At 37.7% G+C, this 20,094-nt stretch overlaps 1 protein-coding gene across 1 annotated transcript in view; it reads left to right on the top strand.

Moving 5' to 3' along the window:
• RNF169 (ring finger protein 169) overlaps nt 1-20,094 on the top strand; it is an 83,493-nt gene that overhangs the window by 55,135 nt on the left and 8,264 nt on the right. The window contains exon 4 of the mRNA XM_023645724.2: nt 872-990. Coding sequence (XP_023501492.1) covers nt 872-990 — 119 coding nt within the window. The remainder of the gene's footprint in view (nt 1-871; nt 991-20,094) is intronic.

The raw sequence follows: 20,094 nt of genomic DNA, 5'->3' as shown, positions 1-20,094 counted from the left end.
ATGGTGCATGTGGAAAGTAGAAAGTAGTTGGGTTGTACTAGGGCTCAGGTAGTTCCCTGGGTGGGAGCTGATGGGAGAAAAACTATGAAAGAAGGTTGGGTCTTGTTTGTGAAGATTATTGTATCATAGACTTTATCCTGAAGTCACCAACTGTTAAGCAGGAAAGTGACAGGATTCTGTCTGTGTGCTTGATGGCATGGAGGGGATTGGAGGGAAGAAAGGCTGGAGAGAGCAAGACCAGTAATTAGATTATTGCAATAGTCCAGGCAGAAGATGAGAGAATCAAAGGAAAGGCACTGACAGTGAGTATATGTGGGAAGGGTTAGATCTGAGAGACGTTTGAGGAGTTGGGTAGAGTCGAGTGGAAACAACATGGAGGCAGTTTGGAGACAGACGCCCTGGATTTAAGTACTAGCATTAGCTGCTTATTAATTCTACAATCCTGGGAAAATTAACTACTGTACTCTGAGCCTCAGTTTGCCATCCGTAAAAGACAGGTAATAATCCCTTTTTTTATAGGGCTAATATAAAGAGTAAATGAAATGAAATATCCAGAGGTGTTGGGGTATCAAAACCTGTATACGATTTGGTTATGCCTTCGAAGAAAGGGAAAGGAGAGTTTTGTAGATGACATTTTGAGGCTTCTGCTGGGTTGGTAGTGGGGCTTAGAGAAGAGAAATAGTAAGTTGATTTTGGATATACTAAGTTTGAGCTGCATTTGGGATATCCAGATTGGGATCTCCTGGAGGCAATTGGAAACGTAGATTGGAGCTGAGAGAGAAGTGACGTGTAATAGATTTGAAACGATAGCTGTGGGAGATTCCATGGGAACCCCAAATGGACAGTTTTTTTCTTCCTTGTCTCCTGCTAGTGTCCTGCACGTCTCTCAGATTCAGAGAATGAAGAACCTTCACGAGGCAAGATGACACAGACACATCGCTCGGCATTTGTTTCCAAGAACAACTCCTACTCCTTAGCTTTCTTGGCAGGGTAAGAGGCTGATACTGAATTCAGTCATGGTTCTTTCATTTTGGGGTAGCAGACAAAAAGGACTGGGGGAGCAAAAGCGTTTGTTGTAACTACTTTGGGGGAGGGGGAGTTGGGAAAAGAGATGGGAACTGGTTTTCAAATATGGATTAGGGACAAGGGGCTGACCTGAATTTTTAAAGAAAAATAAAATTTACCCATATCTAGTTTCCTTTGGGTAGGATTGTGCTAATTGCTCTGCTGCAAAGTGTGAACTTTCTATCCTAGGAGGAAACAACAAAGCCTTCAGCTGACAATATTCATGGATTCTTTCAGTGGACTTTTCTCTCTTAGTAGGAAGTGAGGCCAGAGTTGATTTTATTTTCAATGCCTAGAACTAAAATATATTTAGATAGGTTCCAAGAGGGCAAACTGAAAAGTTTTTAAGACCCTTGTCAAAGAATCTCTTGATCCTCTAGACTTTGCAGGGCCTGTAGAGGAAAGGAGGGAGGAATTGGATGGATGTTGGATGATGGAGGAATACTGAAGGGCTAGATGGAAGGGAAAAAAGAAGAAAGGGTAGATAGACAGATAGAAGGAAGGAAGAAAGGAAGGGAGGAAGAAATGGAAGAAGGAAGCTAGGAAGGCATAATTCATTCAACAGGCATTTTGTGAACAGCTATTACACGCCATGCTTTCTGTTTTAATATAAAGATGAAAGGACACAATCTTTACCCATTTTGTTGTCTTTTAAACAACGAAAAGTGGTATTGTTCACCTTTATTTCTAGGGTTTCTCTCTTCCTTCCCTGCAGCACTGTGAAGTAGATCTTTCCTTGCTGCCCCTCTGAACATACACCTGGACCCTTTTTATCTTAAAGTTTTTTATTGCTAGTTACTAATAAATATGACCCAAAAAAGCTATTAAGTTTAAGAATGTTATAAAGTATGTACTGTTGTGATTTCTGATGTTGTTTTTATATCTGAATCCTTTTTGTCTATGTTCTTTTGGAGCAGTCTGATTTTTCTGTTATTTCTGAGAGTAAAATTCACTAAACCACCCCTTCCCCTAAATGCCTCCCTTCTCTAGGAAATGGTAACTCCTTCTTCCAGGAAGGCCCATTTGACACTTCTTGAATGGCCACTGTATTGTAGCCACTTAGGCTTGATTGATGTAATCAGGACCCAATAAGTAAGATGTAAGCCAGTGTACTTTCCATTTATGATGAAGATGAAACTCTTGCAATTGTGCATATAAGCTTGAACTATAGATGCCCTCTAAAGTTAAAACATTCAAGATTGCTTGACTAAGGGTTGTTAGCTGTTGATTGTGTATATGGATTTCCCCCCATTTATAGCAGGCATATCTTAACAATTATAAGAGGGATCTACTGAAAAGAGAAAAAGATCGTATTATTCATTCCAATCAAGTTACAATAATACTCCCCGAAACAAATAAATGTTGCTTTGGGCAATCTATGATTAGTTAATTAATATCTCATAATTTGAAATGACTTGGAAAAAGTTTTTTATTAAAGTCCAAATAGGATTCCAAGGCCAAATTGCCCCAATTAGTTGGAGTGGGTATTGAACAGGTGAATTACTTATTGCCAGTTTCACTCTCTACCCTTGTAACTCATTCTTTTAAAGGGAGTAACAGGTTAATATTTCATTACTTAGAAATGCCTAGCAAGGAACTTAGAAAATTCTTCTCTAAAGGGCAAAATGTAAAGTGTATACATAGGGGTGTGCTTTTGATTATGTGTGGCTCTGGAATATCTGTAATGTATCTTCTTTTCCTGCTCCTTGGCCCATTCTTGCCCTTACCCTATATTATTGAGCCACAATTTCCTAATTTATAGGAAAATATTCACTTAACATTTTACTCTTAAGAAATGTTTGTAATTGGTGTTACACATATCTGGATCTCAGCATTCATTTTTTCCAAATATCCAAGGCTGTTGGCTGAGTTCAATTATTAGTAAAGTTACTAAAACAATTAATTGGATTTGGTTTGTAGGGTTATCACATTAGGAAATAGTTTGCTCATGTCATGGAAATGAAACCTTAGGTTGGAAAATCTGTTATGGTAATATGGTGAATTGCATCTCTTATTTAGTCGACAAACTTTTTTTCTTAGATAAGAAAATATTAAGTTTCAGTTCCAAATGATATTTAGGAAAGCAATATGGAGTTGTTAGTGCTAGCAATGAGATGTAGCATATGGATATATTAAAAAAGAATTAGCGTGGCAATGGTTGCAACTCAATGTGACCGTAAACTTAGAATAGTTAAAATGGTAATTTTTATGTTCTATATATTTTACCACAATTAAAAAAAAGGAATTAGCACCGTCAATATTTTTTGGATATTTCAGATACATGTCTTTCTATCTGTTAAACAACAACAAAAGAAGAGGTTATCTCTACAAGTTCTTTCCTAAAGAGAGTTCATATGTAAAAGCTTTTAAAGTTTTCATAACTGTATTTAAATCAAATGAATCTACATTTGTTTTACTTATTTATTTTATAAACTTTCTTAAACTCAAAAGCATGGAGGTTAAGAGTGAGTTGGCATGATAGGATGGTTATTCAGGAAGGAATCCATCAGTGGATTCTGGCTATGAGTCTTGCCAGCAGCTCAGTCTATTTTCATTTGAAAAATTCAAAGCAAAGAGGGCTTTGCAGCACAATTAATGAAGTTCTACAGGCCTTTGAAAATGAACCTTCTTTCAAATAGGCAGATAGCGTAATAGTTAACCCAAGGTCCTTTCTAAGTTAATCACAAAATATATCTTAACTGAAAAAAATTAACTTGAACCATAAGATATATAATCATAAAGTCAAACTTTTAAATATCTGAAAAACTGGTTTGTTTAAATTTATTTCCCTTCACTCTTCATTTCCCTTTTCCCTACTAGAACTGAACAAAAAACCTGGTAACAAATTCTTCTAAAAGCTCAGCCTGAAAAATCTTTCTCTGTTGAGCTGGTGTCTTTTCGAAGACCTATGTGTCCAGTTGTGTTTTCATCTTTGCTTTGGCTGTCAGAAAGTTTAGGATTAGGACAAAGTTTTCAATTCGGTTATCATGGCTTTCCAAATGGCCTATAATTTTTAAAAAATAATTTTTGGTATACTCTTCCCATATTTATTACTTAATGTGGTCTTTACTTTCTCTTAAGGCACAGTCTTTATTTTTACTGTAAGTCACTTCAAATTCTTCTTGGAAATAGAGCATAACCATAAAAATAAATACACACACACAAATATAATCAAATCTTTCCAGTTTAAAAAACTTAAAAAACAAAAATGATGCAGTAACACCAGGACTGCCATTCCGTATCTTAAGTAAATGGTGCCTAGCAAGATTTCTGGCACATGATAAGCCTTCGGTGAGTATTGCTGCCACTATTTTATCTTCTTTTAGAACGTGGACTCTTAAAGCTGAAAAGGACCTTTTGTTGTTTGTGCCATTGAGTTCATTCTGACTCCCGGCAGGGGAACCCTGCCCAGTCTTTCTGCGCCATCCTCTCTTATGATGTGACATCAGACAGTGCTCCACTGCTATTCATAAGGTTTTCAGGGTCAATTTTTTGGAAATGGGTGGCCAGGTCCTTCTTCCTAGTCTGTCTAGTTTGGAATCTCTACTGAAACCTGTCCATCATGCATGGCCCTGCTGATACTTGAAATATTGATGGCACAGCTTTCAGCATCACAGCAACATGCAGCTGCCACAGTATGACAACTGGTAGACGGGTGGTGTGGTTCCCTAACTGGGAAACGAACCTGGGCCATAGTGGCAAGAGCACCAGATCTTAACCACTAGACCACCAAAGGAATATCTAATTCGTCTTATCTAATTCTTTTGTTTTATGATTGAGGAGACTAAAGCCCTGAGAGAGAACATGGCTTGCCAAATCTTAGACTACTAGAGTAGTAGGAAACTGAATTAGAACTGAGGTTTCTTGGCTCTTTCCACTCTACCCCATTATTCCTCATGACCTTTTTATAGATCCCTCTGCTGCCTCTGCCCATCTTCCCACTAGCCTTTAAAATCCTTTACAAGCAGGGCCAACATCTTGTTCACCATTATATTTGCAGTGCTTAGTACAGTGCCTGGCGCATAGTAGAGGCTCAATAAATACTTGTGGAGTGTTGGAATAAGTGTTATGCCTGTGGGTAGGTTAAACTGGGGTGTTGTCAGAATCGATTGTCAAACTTACAGCGTAGGGTCTTTAGGAGGGAGGACTGCAGGAGCTGTGGAGGAACTGATTGACTGGTGGCTGGTTTTTAGACTAGATTTCATAGGATAGATATGGGATTTAGGGTGTCTGGTGACCACATTGATAGAGCTTTTATACTATAAAGTTGCCTTTAGCCTTCTAATGCATTAGCAATAGCTTATGATCATACTTTTGATAGATTCTATAAAAGAAAAATCTGTATTTCACTGAGTAGTAGTTAAGCCTTAATTAAGTAGAAATTAGTTACATTGTTTTCTGATGTCCAGATATTTTAAGCCTGAGTCTGTGGTTCAGAGTGGGGCACATCCAAAGATATCTGAAATGGCTGTGCTTACTATAAGGTGTGTGTGTAAGGAGAGATATAGACAGAGACTGAGCAATGTTAAATGCATGCCCAGTCAGTGTTGGAGTGAATTACAATATGCACACGTGTCCCTCTTCCTTAAAATGAACAAATGAAAATACAGACGCTTTCAGGTAACAGACACCAAACAGACACATAAGTGATATGATATTGGAGGACTAGCTCTTATGGAAGGAGGCAGAGCCAGAGAGGTGAGGAGGCTAGTCTAGGGGAGGCTTTAGGGACGAAGCGGCAGGGTGAGCTTGAGTGAAATCAGTTGACCTCCTTCTATCTCATGTATGTAAAATGCAGGTTTGTTGTCATGTCCTACTTACATGCTGGGCAGGGGGTTTTAGTGAATGATTTCTTAAGATTCTTTTTGCGTCTAAAATTGAAGTGTTTAGAAGTGGCTTAAAGCAGAGTGTTAAAGAGCGGGGGAAATGAGGCCAGGGCTGAAAAGAAAGGGGTAAGGGCAGTTAGAAACTTCCATAAAAATCTAAAGATTAGACATAGCAAGTTGTGGGTGAGGAATAGTCAAACTGTAACCATGAGGGAGAGGAGACTGTAAGAGAAGGATGAGGTAGTGAGTTAAAAGAAACCACAAGGCTTTATGATGGCCTGGGGCAGGTTGTGTGTGTGTGTGTGTGTGTGTGCTGGGGAGGGATAAAGGAATTGAAACAAATCAAGTGGATGAGCTGGTTATTAAGATGTCAGGTCCTGTTAAAAGTAATGGAATATGGTTGGAAAAGGAAGATAGCTTAAGGAGAAGTGATGTGGAACTTAAGGAGAGTGGTAGGTTTTAAGGTGTCAGTAATATCTGCTGTATTAGAAGAAAAATATCCTGATAGTTTTTAGAGGGGCCTGGTGGGATGGTGAGGGATAGCATCAGGGGAACTAGCCTTTTCCCAGTGCTTCCTGCCATGATGAACTTTAAATATGCCTCATTTCATTTAGTTCTCACATTAATCCTACAAGACTTGCAATATTATTCCCATTTTACAGCTAAGGAAAATGCAGTTCAAAGAGGTTAAGTAACTCACCCAAGAACTTCTTACCTCAGTAGAGTGACAGATGGAATTGGAACTCAGGTCTCTCTTGAGTCCAAACCTGTGCTCTTTCTATCAAACCATTGTGAGAACCCTGTGACCAAAGGCCCTGCCCTTGGATCTTTGTCTTGAAATGATCTACCTTTGCAACAGAAAACTGCCTTCCTTTGTTTAATAATTTATGCCCTGCCTTGTTCTAAAAAGATACAAGGTAGCTACAGAGGTGGGTAAGAAGCTGTCCAGTTATCCTGCTGTTTGAGGGAACTCAAATCCTTCTGCATTATGCTAGGCCTTTCGAAATACAGCTGTGAAAACAGTGTTCCTCCCCATCAGCAAACAAATACTAGTGTATGTCCAGAATAGGTAAATATGTAGAGATAAAAAGTAGATCAGTTGTTGCTTAGGGCTGGAGGGGAAGGGGAAGTTTAGGAGGGATAGCTAAAGGATATGAGGTTTCTTTATGAGGTGATGGAAGTGTTCTAAAATTGTAGTGATGGTTAAATAACTCTGTGAATATACTAAAAACTATTAAGTTGTACACTTAAAAAAAAGAAAGAATACTAGTATACACAAGGCAGGTAACCCAGATCATAAAAATATAAGTGCACATCATATAAATATCATATAAATATATAAGGGAAGGATTGTTACAAAGTCTTACCTATTTCTGGGTGCATGACAGCTAAAACTAGGCCTAAGGAAGCTGCTGGTTTCATTCAAGTATGTGTTGGGATGCGGGGGGAGTCACACACGCAGGCGAGGGGCTGGGAGGAAGGTTCTCTCCAGCCTTCAGCTTCCTGGTGGGACTCAGCTCTTCCAGACCTGAGGGTTTGATTAAGAAACTAATGTGGTGTGGGTATGTGAGAGACAGAACGATGAGTGAGTAATTGAGAGCGTGAGCTGTCTGATGTTTTATATCATGTATTACCATTTGAAAACCCCTTAAGCAATGTTTTATAAGTATTAAATCTTTCAGCTTTCCAGCTGCACATTTATATTGGCTGTCCCTCCTTTTCTTTGTTTGTAAGTTAGATGCATTGTGGTTGAGGGTATTTTTAGCCTAACTAGATATCCCAGAAACCATCTGGTCTCTTGGCAGTGAAAATTTTAAGCCAGTTCCTTTCAGACGATGCTGCTTTCTCTTGTTTATGACTTCATTATGTGTTTGGAAGAGAGAGCTTCCCTAAATGTGCTGAGTCTGTTCTATGGCAGAGTAGAGTAGAACGTGAGATCAGTATGCTGTGGTAGAAAGAGCACCGTCCTTAGAATCATGATATAGGTTTAAATTTTGGCTTCAGCTCTGTGACCTTGGAAAGATCACTTCCCTCAGTTCTTTGTCTGTAAATTGAGGAGGATGATACTTATCTCATAGGGTTTCTGTATGGATTACATGAGATATTTAAAACACACTTGGCACAGTGCCTGATAGGTAATAGATTCCTAATAGATGTTGAAGTTTTCTTTCCTCTCCTTAAGGAGAAAAGAGGCATTTCTGTACATATTTTTATTCATTTATAATAAATTTATTGAATATATACACTCTATGCCAGGCACTGTGTGAGGATTTCAGGTTACAGAAATGGATGTGCATACAGGTGGGAGGAGTAGTTACTTCCTCTATTTTTTAGCACAGGTATTATTTAAGCTCTTTCAGTTCTAAGAACATTATTCACTGCTCTTGACCATTCTCAGCCAGCATTGTGAAGCCTCTTAACCTGACTATACTACAATAAATACTCCAATAATATCTGTATGTTTATGGTTTATACAATATTATCGCATTTATGATTTTTGTAACTCTTCATGTGACAATAACACATAAGGAGGGGATAGAGTTACATAGGAACAAAGTTTTTGTATGCTATTGAAAGTAAGTTGGTATTAATTTGAAATAGACTGTTGTAAATTAAGATGTTGATTGTAATTCCCAGGGCAACCACTAAGAAAATACCTAAAACATATATAGTGAAAGAAATAAGAAAGGAATCAAAATGATACACTAGGAAATATCTAACACAAAAGAAAGCATTAATGGAGGAATTGAGGAACAACAAAGGTATTAGGACATACAGAAAACAAATAGCAAAATGGCAGAAGTAAGTCCTTCTTTATTACTAATTACAATAAATATAAATCAATTAAACTCTCTAATTAAAAGGCAGAGATTGGCAGAATGGATTTTTTAAAATATGATCCAAATATATGCTGAGACTCACTTTAGATCCAAAGACAGAAATAGTTTGAAAGTGAAAGGATAGAAAAGAATATTCCATGCAAACAGTGAGCAAAAGAGAACTGGAGTAGCTAGACTAATATCAGACAATATAGACTTTAGGACAAAAATTATAACAAGAGACGAAGATGGGCATTGTATAATGATAAAAGGGTCAACCCATTAAGAAGATATAACAATTGTAAACACGTATGCACCTAATAATGGATCTGTAAAAGATATGAAGCAAAAACTGACAGAATTGAAGGAGTAATAGACATTTTAACAGTAATAGTTGGAGACTTTACCACCCACTTTCAGTAATGGATAGAATATATAGATGAAAGAAACAAGGATATAGAAGACTTGAACAATACTGTATACCAACTAGAACTAACATATATAGAGCACTCTACACAATAACAGCAGAAATACACATGCTACTGTAGTGCACATGGGATAGACTATCTTAGACCATAAAGCAAGTCTCAGTAAATTTAAAAAGACTGGAATAATACAAAATATCTTTTTTGACCACAGTGGAATGAAGCCAGAAATCCGTAAGATAAGGAAAATTCACAAATATGTGGAAATTAACACATTCTTAAAAAACCATTGGGTCAAAAAATGAAATCACAAGAGAAATTAGAAAATACCTTGAGAGGAATGAAAATGAAAACCAATGTACCAAAACTTATGGGATGCAGTAAAAGCAGTTCTTAGATGGAAATTTCTAGCTGTAAAAGCCTACATTTAAAAAGAAGAAAAATTTCAAATAAATAATCTAATTCTTTTTTTTTTAAAGACTGGCACCTGAGCTAACAACTGTTGCCGATCTTTTTTCTCCCCCTCTTCTTCTTCTCCCCAAAGCCCCCCAGTACATAGTTGTATATTGTAGTTGTGAGTGCCTCTGGTTGTGCTATGTGGGACACTGCCTCATCATGGCCTGGTGAGTGGTGCCATGTCTGCGCCCAGGATCCGAACCGAGGAAACCCTGGGCCGCCCAAGCGGAGTGCACAAACTTAACCACTTGGCCACAGGGCTGGCCCCTAAATAATCTAATTCTTTACCTTAAGGAATTAGAAAAAGAAGAGTACACTAAACTCACATCAAGCAAAAGGAAAGAATTAGTAAAGATTACAGTGAAGATAAATGAAATAGAGAGTAGAAAAATAGAATCAATGAAACCCAAAGTTGGTTCTTTGAAAAGATCAACAAAATTGACAGACCTTTAGCTAAACTCATCAAGGAAAAAAGAACACTCAAATTATTAAAATCAGGAAGGAAAGTGGGGATATTACTACTGACCTTATAGAGATAAAGACGATTATAAAAGAATAATAAAAGAATATTATGAACAATTTTATGCCAACAGATTAGATAACCTAGATGAAATGGACAAATTCCTAGAAACACACAGAGTACCGAAACTAACTCAAGAAGAAATAGAAAATCTGAATAGACTTATAACAAGTGAAGAGGTTGAACCAGTAATCAAAAAACATTCAACAAAGAAAAGCGCAAGATCAGATGACTTTACTGGTGTTTCTGCTAGACATTTAAAGGACAATTAACGTGAATCCTTCCAAAAATTAGAAGAGGAGTGAACACTTCCCAACTCATTCATTCTTTGAGGTCAGTATTACCCTTATACCAAAGCCAGATGAAGACATCACAAGAGAAGAAAACTACAGACCAATATCCCTCATGAATATAGTTCCAGCATACCATTGGAACAAAAAAAAAAAAAAAAAAAAAAGAAGAATTTTGACACATTTGAGAGGGTAAGGGGAAAAACTTGACTTTTTCTGCATCACCCCTTCCCCAAGGCAGCACAGCTCAGGGCCAAGAGAGATCTTCCTGACCCATGGTTTCCCCTGCAGGAGAAAATGAGAGCATGTGAGTGAGCACCTGGCTTCCCTTGCTGTGTGGGACCCTGCCAAAGAAGCCCATTTCTCTTCTGCTTCATCAAGAATACTGAATCATGAGCTGCATGACTGAGGGGAAGGAAGAGACTAGGAGAGTGGCAATAGGACTCTAATCCTAAATGGATTAGGATCCTACTGACTACATCACAGACTCCATCCAGAAGCCTGCCCACAAATCACTGGGGATGCCTTGCCCACAGATCCTCTCAGCTGGCCCACAGTCACTCTTAGCACTTTGCATGCCTCACTCACACACACCTCCACCCTGTGGCTGGCTCCCTGTGCATACTCCCTGTGGCAATGAGAGTGAGTTTTGGCAGATAGCTAGTGAGTATGCATAGAAAGTCAGCTAGAATCTGTGGGCAAGGGAGAATTCACAAACTAGAGCTATAGTGCCACCCTTAGGAAGGCAAAAGGGAGGCTGTTTTGAAGGCAAAAATTCAGCCTAGTGTGTTGCAGGATCAAGAGAAGACATACAAGCTTTAGAATTCTGCCACAAGAGGGAGCAAGTAGCAAGTAGTAGGTGTATTCATTGAAGGTCTGAGAAAGCCTTAGAATCCCTACCAGGGCTGATGGAAGGTATTTCTCTCCTGAAGGCAGTTAGTAAAGACTGGAGGAGGTGACTGCCAGTTGAAATGTGAAGACAGCGATGCAAAACTTAAAGGAACATGAAAAATCAAAGAAACATGACACCATCAAAGAATTATGATAATTTTCCAGTAACAGATCTGAAATATGTTGAAATCTACAATTTACCCAGTAAAGACTTCAAAATAGCTATTTTAAGGAAGCTCAGTGAGCCACAAGAAAACACAGGAAAACAATTCAATGAAACCAGGAACACAACACATAAAAAAATGAAAAGTTTAACAAAGAGATAAAAATCATTAAAAAGAACCAGTTTTGGAGCTGAGTAATACAAAGAATGAAAAGAAAAATGCAATAGAGAGCATCAACAGCAGAGTGGATCAAGCAGAAGAAAGACAAATGAAAAAGAGTGAAGAGGGCCAGGCCCAGTGGCCTAGTGGTTAAGTTCAGCGTGCTCTGCTTTGGTGGCCCAGGTTCAGTTCCCGGGTGCAGACCTACACCACTCGTCTGTTAGCAGCTATGCTGTGGTAGTGGCCCACATACTAAAAAAGAGGAAGATTCTTGGTGGATATTAGCTCAGGGTAAATCTTCCTCAGCAGAAAAAGAAAAGAAAAAGAGTGAAGAAAGCCTACATGATCTATGGGATACCATCAAAAGAAACAATTTGCAAATTATTGGAGTTCCAGAAGGAGAAGAGAGGGAGAGAGAGAAGGGAGCAGAAAGGTTACTTAAAGAAATAAGAGCTGAGAATTTCTCAAATCTAGAGGGAGATTTGAATATCTAAGTTCGTGAAGCTCATAGGTCACTAAACAAATTCAAAGAGATCATCTCTAAGACACACTACCATAAAACTGTCAAAAATAAAAGATAAGTGAGTATCTTAAAAGCAGCAAAAGAAAAGAGGCTTGTAACTTACAAGGGAACCCCCATAAGACTCTCAGCAGAATTCTCAGCAGAAACATTACAGGCCAGTAGAGTGGGATGATATATTCAAAGTGCTGAAAGAAAAAAACTGCAAACCAAGAATACTCAATCCAGTAAAGTTGCCCTTGAGAAATGAAGGAGAGAAAGACTTTCTTTCCCAGATAAACAAAAGCTGAGGGAGTTCATCACCACTAGACCTGCCTTATGAGAAATGCTGAAAGAAGTTCTTCAAGCTGAAACAAAATGATGCTAATTAGTAACATGAAAATATGCAATGCACTGGTAAAGGTAGGTATATAGTCATATTAAGAATACAGATCTTGGGGCCGGCTCTGTGGCCGAGTGGTTAAGTTCACGCACTCCGCTGCGGCAGCCTAGGGTTTGGATCCTGGGTGCGGACACGGTACCGCTCGTCAGGCCATGTTGAGGTGGTGTCCCACATCCCACAACTAGAAGGACCTGCAACTAAGATATACAACTATGTACCGGGGGATTGGGGGAGATAAAGCAGAAAAAAAAAAAAAGATTGGCAACAGTTGTTAGCCCAGGTGCCAATTAAAAAAAAGAATACAGAGCTTTGTCGACTTATGATGGGGTTACATCCTGATAACCCCATTGCAAGTTGAATATATCGTAAATTGAAAATGCATTTAGTAAACTTAACCTACTAAACATCACACCTTAGCCTAGTCTACTTTAATTGTGTTTGGAACACTTACGTTATCCTACAGTTGGGTGAAATAATCTAACACAAAGCTTATTTTATAATAAAGTGTTGAATATCTCTTGTAATTTATTGAATACTGTACTGAAAGTGAACAACAGAATGGTTGTATATGTACAGAATGGGTGTAAGTGTATCAGTTGTTTACCCTCATGATTGCGTGGCTGACTGGGAGCTGCAGCTCGCAGCCATTGTCCAGCATCAGGGGAGAGTATTGTGCTACATATCACTAGCCCGGGAAAAGATCAACGTTCAAAATCTGAAATTTGGTTTCTACTGAATGCATATTGCTTTCACACCATCATAAAGTTGAAAAATTATAAATCCAACCATTGTAAGTTAGGGACTGGCTGTACTCTAATACTGTAAGATGGTAGTGTGTTAACCACTTAACCACTATAAAGGTTAAAGGACGAGAGTATTACAAATAACTATAGCTAAAATAATTAGTGAGTACACAATATAAAAAGGTAAAAGCGTAAAGTTTTTTATGTGATCAAAGTTCTTATCAGTATAAAATAGACTGTTATATCTATAAGATGTTTTATGTAAGCCTCATGGTAACCACAAAGCAAAAAAAACCTATGGTCAGTTCCCAAAAAATAAAGAGAAGGGACTCAAAGCATACCACTATGGAAAATCATCAGTTCACAAAGGAAGGCCGTAAGACAGGCATAAAGGATGAAAGAAACTACAAAACAGCTAGAAAACAATGGCTAAGTTGGCATTTGTAAGTCCTTACCTATGAATAATTACTCTAAATGTAAATAGATCAAGTTCTCCAATCAAAGGGCATGGAGTGGCTGGATAGATAAAAAAAATAAGACCCAATTATATGCTGCCTACAAGAGACTCACTTCAGCTTTAAGGACATACATAGGCTCAAAGTGAAGGGATGAAAAAAGATATTCCATGTAAGTGAAAACCAAAAGAGAGCAGGAGTAGCTAATTCTTATTTCAGACAAAATAGACTTTAAGCCAAAAATGGTAACAAGAGACAAAGAAGGTCGTTATATAATAAAGGAGTCAATTCATCAAGAGAATATCACAGTCATAAATATATATGTACCCAACATTGGAGCACCTAAATATATTAAACAAGTACTAATAGATCTGAGAGGAGAAATAGACAACAATACAATAACAGTTGAGGACTTCAGTACCTTATCTTCAACAACGGATAGATCATCCATACAGAAAACCAATAAAGAAATGTTAGTGTTGAACTATACTTTAGACCAAATGGACCTAATACACATATACAGAAGTTTCCGTCCAACTGCAGCAAAATACACATTCTTCTCAAGGGCACATGGAGCATTCTCCAGGATAGATCATGTAGGTCACAAAACAAGTCTTAGCAAATTTAAGAAGATTGAAAGCATACCAAAGTATCTTTTCTGACCACAATCATATGAAACTAGAGATCAATAACATGAGGAAAAGTGGGAAATTCACAGATATGGGGAAATTAAACAGCATGCTCCTGAACAACCAATGGATCAAAGAACAAATCAAAAGGGAAATCAATAGTATCTTGAAACAAATGAAAATGGAGACACAACATACCAAAACTTATGGGATGCAGCAAAAGCAATTCTAAGAGGGAAGTATATAGTGATAAACACCTACATTAAGAAAAAAGAAAGATCTCAAATAAACAAGTGAACTTTACACCTCAAGGAACTAGAAAACTAAGTCCAAGGTTGCAGAAGAGGGAAATAACAAAGATCAAAATAGAAATAAATGGATACCAGAAAGACCATAGAAAAGGTCAATGAAACCAAGAGCTGGTTTTTTGAAGACATAAACAAAGTTGACAAACCTTTAGCTAGGCTAGCTAAGAAAAAGAGAGAAAAGACTCAAATAAATAAAATCAGAAGTGCAAGAGGAGACATCACAACTGATACCACAGAAATACAAAGAATCATAAGAGATTACTTTGAATGTTATATGCCATCAAATTGGATAACCTAGAAGAAATGGATAAATTCCTAGAAATATACAACTACGAAGACTGAATCATGAAGAAATAGAAAATCTGAACAGACCAGTAATGAGTAAGGAGATTGAATCAGTAATAAAATACCTCCCAATAAAGAAAAGTCCAGGACCAGATGGTTTCCCTGGTGAATTCTACCAAACATTTATAGAAGAATTAATGCTAATCCTTCTCAAACTCTTCCAAAAATTTGTAGAGGAGAGAACACTCCCAAACTCAATTTATGAGGCTAACATTACTCTGATACCAAAGCCAGATAAGGACACTACAAGAAAAGAAAACTGATGAATACAGATACAAAAATTCTCAACAAAATATTAGCAAACTGAATTTAACAGCACATTAGAAGGATCATACACATGATCAAGTGGGATGTATCGCTGGGTTGCAAGGATGGTTCAACACGCAAATCAATAAATGTGATACACCACATTAATAGAATGAAAGATAAAAATCATATGGTCATCTCAATGGATGCAGAAAAAGATTCAACAAAATACATCCTTTCATAATAAAACTCTCAGCAAATTGGGTATAGAAGGAACATACTTCACCGTAATAAAGTCCATATATGACAAACCCAGAGCGAATGCCACACTCAAGATTTTCCTCTAGGATCAAGAACAAGATGAGAGTGCCCACTCTTACCACTTCTATTCAACATGGTACTGGAAGTCCTGGCCAGAGCAGTCAGACTAAGATAAAAAAAACCAACAGGCATCTAAATTGGAAAAGAAGTAAAATTGTCATTGTTTGCTGATAATATGATCTTATATATAGAAGACCCTAAAGACTCTATCAAAAAACTCTTAGAGCCAATCAATGAATTTAGATGTCGCAGGATACAAAATCAACATACAGAAATCAGGTGTGTTTCTACACACTAACAATGAAATATTTGAAAAATAAATAAAGAAAACAACCCCATTCACAACAGCATCAAAAACAATAAAACACTTAGGAGTAAATTTAACCAAGGAGGTGAAAGTTCTGTACACTGAAAACTATGACTTTGATTTTTAAAAAAAATTGAAGAAGATACCAACAAATGGAAAGATATGCCGTGTTCATGGATCAGAGGAATTAATATTAAAAAACCCATACTACTCAAAGCCATCTAGATTCAATGCAATCCCTATCAAAATTCCAATGGCATTTTTCACAGAAATAGCAAAAACAATCCTAAAATTTTTATGGAACCACAAAAGACCTCAAATAGCCAAAACAACCCTGAGAAAGAACAAAGCTGAAGGCAACACACTTCCTGATTTCAAACTATACTAGAAAGCTATAATAATCAAAACAGTATGGTACTGCCATAAAAATAGACACATAGACTAATGAAACAATTGAGAGCCCAAAAATAAACTCATGCATACATGGTCAGCTTAATATGCAAAGGTGTGGAGAAAAGGGAACCCTTGTGCTCTATTGGTGGGAATGTAAGCTGGTACAGCCACTATGAAAAACAGTATGGAGGTTCCTCAAAAAACTGAAAATAGAACTACCATATGATCCAGCAATCCCACTTCTGGGTATATATTGGAAGGAAATGAAATTGGGATCTTGAAAAGATTGTTGCATTTCCATGTTGATTGCAGAATTATTCACAATAGCCAAGGTGTGGAAACAATCTTAAGTGTACATCCATGGATGAATGGGTAAAGAAAATATGTTATATGTGTATAGTGGAATATCATTCAGCCATGAGAAAGAAGAAAATCCTGCCATGTGCAACAACATGGGTGGACCTTGAGGGCACTATGCTAAGCGAAATAAATCAGAGAGGGGGTCGGCCTGTGGCCCAGTGGTTAAGTTCACACACTCCGCTTCAGCAGCCCAGGGTTTCGCCAGTTTGGATCCTGGGCACGGACATGGCACTGCTCATCAGGCCATGCTGAGGCCGCATCCCACATAGCACAACCAGAGGCACTCACAACTAGAATACGCAACTATATATGGGGGGCTTTGGGGAGAAGAAGAAGGGGGGAAAAAAAGAAGATTGGCAACAGTTATTAGCTCACGTGCCAATCTTTAAAAAAGAAAAGTCTGAGAAGGACAGGTACTGTGTGATATCACTTATACGGAGAATCTTAAAAAGCCAAACTCATAAAAACAGAGAGTAGAATGGTGGTTTCCAGGGAGTGGGGGAAATGGGGAGATGTTGGTCAAGGGGTACAGACTTCCAGTTATAAGATGAATAAGTTCTGGGCATCTAATATACAGCATGGTGATTATAGTTAACAGTACTGTATTAAATACTTGAAAGTTGCTAAGACAATGAATGTTAAATGATCTCGCTACAAAAAAAGAAATGGTAATTATGTGAGGTGATGGAGGTGTTAACTATCCTTACTGTGGTAATCATTTCGCAATATATAGGTATATCAAATCAACACATTGTACACCTTAAACTTACATAATATCATATGTCAATTATATCTCAGTAAAGCTGGAAAAAAAGATTGCAAAGGAAGAAGTAAAACTATCTCTATTCACAGATGGCATATTATTCATAAGAAGTCTTAAAAAATTCATAAAAAACCTTATTAGACCTAACAAACGAATTTAGCAAAGTTACAGCATACAAGATCACCACACAAAAATCAGTTGCGTTTCTATACACTAGCAATGAACAAATCTGAAAATGTAATTAGGAAAGCAATTCCATTTATAATAGCATCAAAAAGAATAGAATAGTTATGAATAAACTTAACTAAGCAGATGTAAGACTTGTACACTCAAAACTACAAAACATTGTTGAAAGAAATTAAAGAAGACCTAAATAAAGGGAAAGACATGTGCTCATGGATTAGAGGACTAATATTGTTAAGATGGCAATACTCCCCAACTTGTTTTACAGATTTATTGCAATATCTATTAAAATTCCAACCTCCTTTTTTGTAGAAATGAACAAACTCATACTAAAATTCACATATGGAATTGCAAAGGATCCCAAATAGCCAAGACATTTTTGAAAAAGAACAAAGGTGGAAAACTCACCTGATTTCAAAACTTACTGCAAAGCTAGAGCAATCAAAAGATTGTGTATCTGAAACAAGGGTAGATATATTCATCAGTGGAATAGAATTGAAACTCCAGAAATAAACCATGGGTTTATTCTATGGTCAGTTGCTTTTCAAAAAGGATGCCAAGACCATTCAGTGAGGGAAAGAATAGTCTCTTCACATACGGTGCTGGGATACCTGGATATCCACTTGCCAAAGAATAAAGTTGGACCCCAACCTCACACCATATACAAAAATTAAGTCAAAATGGATCAGATACCTGAATATAAGGGCTAAAACTGGGCCGGCCCAGTGCGTAGTGGTTGTTTGCATGCTCCACTTCAGCCACCCAGGGTTAGCAGGTTCAGATCCCAGGCGCCGACCTAACCTATACACCATTCATCAAGCTACCCTGTGGCAGCATCCCACATACAAAATAAAGAAAGATTGGCAGAGATGTTAGCTCAGGGACAATCTTCCTCAAGTGAAAAAGAGGAAGATTGGCAACGGATGTTAGCTTGGGGCAATCTACCACCCTTCCCCCAGAAAAAGCTAAAGCTATAAAACTTTTAGAAGAAAACACTTGGAGAGTTTAGCTGTCTAGTTACTGCTCTCTTATAGCACTTTTGTACTATGGTGTGGTAGACTTCAGTGACTGCATGCTCCTGTGGGTTAAGATTATCTTTTCATCAATCTGTCTCTAGTACTTTGTACAGAGTTGGTACTCAGTAAATTCTGCTGACCACATGAATGGGAAAGACAGTGACAGTTTCAGCCATACTCAGGTTTACCAAAAAGATTTTAGATTGTCAGAAACTACTTTGGGTGTTCTTGTTGTATGCTTGAGTGCTGCAAGTGTGAGTTTCCTCCCTGGGCCTTTTCTTTCGCCAAAGTGGAATTTAGGGGGCATGTGAAGAGGTTCTCCCCAGCAAAAGATAGGCGTCATTTGTACATCTGATAACTTAGGCATGTAACCAGTGTCTTTAAATTTGACTTGGTTACTACTGACAAAATGGACTCATAGTCTGTTTTTTAAAATTATATTAATTATGGAAGGTTTGGACCCTAAAGTATAGGTCCAGCTTCAGTTTGAATACCTGTAATGACATGGAGCTCAGTACCTTCCAAGGTAGCTATCAGTAAACAGCTCTGACTATTGAAAGTTACAAAGTTCTTTCTTATGTTGATCAGAAAACCTTTTCCTCTAAGTGTCTACTTGTTTCTCCAATGGAATCATGCCAAACAAGTCATATATTTGAAATGATAATGCTGTCTTTTTCAGCTCTATATTCATTCGTCCTGACCCAAAGTATATGTTATTCACCTCAGCATTTTAATCTGCCATCCAGTTTACTTCTAGGTGGCTTACACCAATGACAGTTTGTGTGAGTTCTTGGAATGCAAATGAATTTTGATACTATTCTAGGTAAAATACAAATGAAGCTGACATCTAAGCACCTGCCTTTACAGGATGATGTTGATGTTTCTTGCCTGTTCTAAGATACATCTCCCAGTAGATAATACAACTCTCACATTATTTGTTGAGGTTCAGTGTTGAATGTTCTTGGTTAAGTGCAGACATGTGATGCAAGTTGGCCACCACTTTCTCCTATTAATACCATAATATAGATTATCAAATTGGAGCCATCTAGGAGGGTGATGTGACCAGCAGACATAGGATGAGAGAGTTTCGAATGGGAGGAATAATACAGAAATTCTGGAATGGAAGCCATTGTGGGTAGGTAGGGCAGGTTTTGCTAGAGATGTAGGGAGAAGAGAGGCAGCACCCTGGGAATGTGCCTTATTACCTCCTTTATAAGTTTTCTCTGAGCTAATCCTGGCATGGTAAAACATTAAATGTAAATCTTTTGCTACAAAGGAGTAGATACGATGTGTTCCATTTCAAAGCTAAATAGAATCATTCAAGGAAGTAATTTCTGTTTGGGATCATCTGCATGGCCATGTGTCCACCTTGACTTCTGGCAAATTCTTATTTATCCTTAAAAATACATATGCCTCAGGAAGTCTTTCCCAACCCCATTCTCACTCCATCCCAGGTAATTAATAACTCTCTCTTATGCCATTCTGTCTCTTAGGCATACTTTTTTTGT

The sequence above is a fragment of the Equus caballus genome, chromosome 7 (assembly GCF_041296265.1).
Source record: "Equus caballus isolate H_3958 breed thoroughbred chromosome 7, TB-T2T, whole genome shotgun sequence".
In the NCBI taxonomy this organism is placed as follows: domain Eukaryota; kingdom Metazoa; phylum Chordata; class Mammalia; order Perissodactyla; family Equidae; genus Equus; species Equus caballus.
The sequence above is the reverse complement of the archived record's forward strand: the minus strand, read 5'-3'. Positions and strand labels throughout refer to the sequence as shown.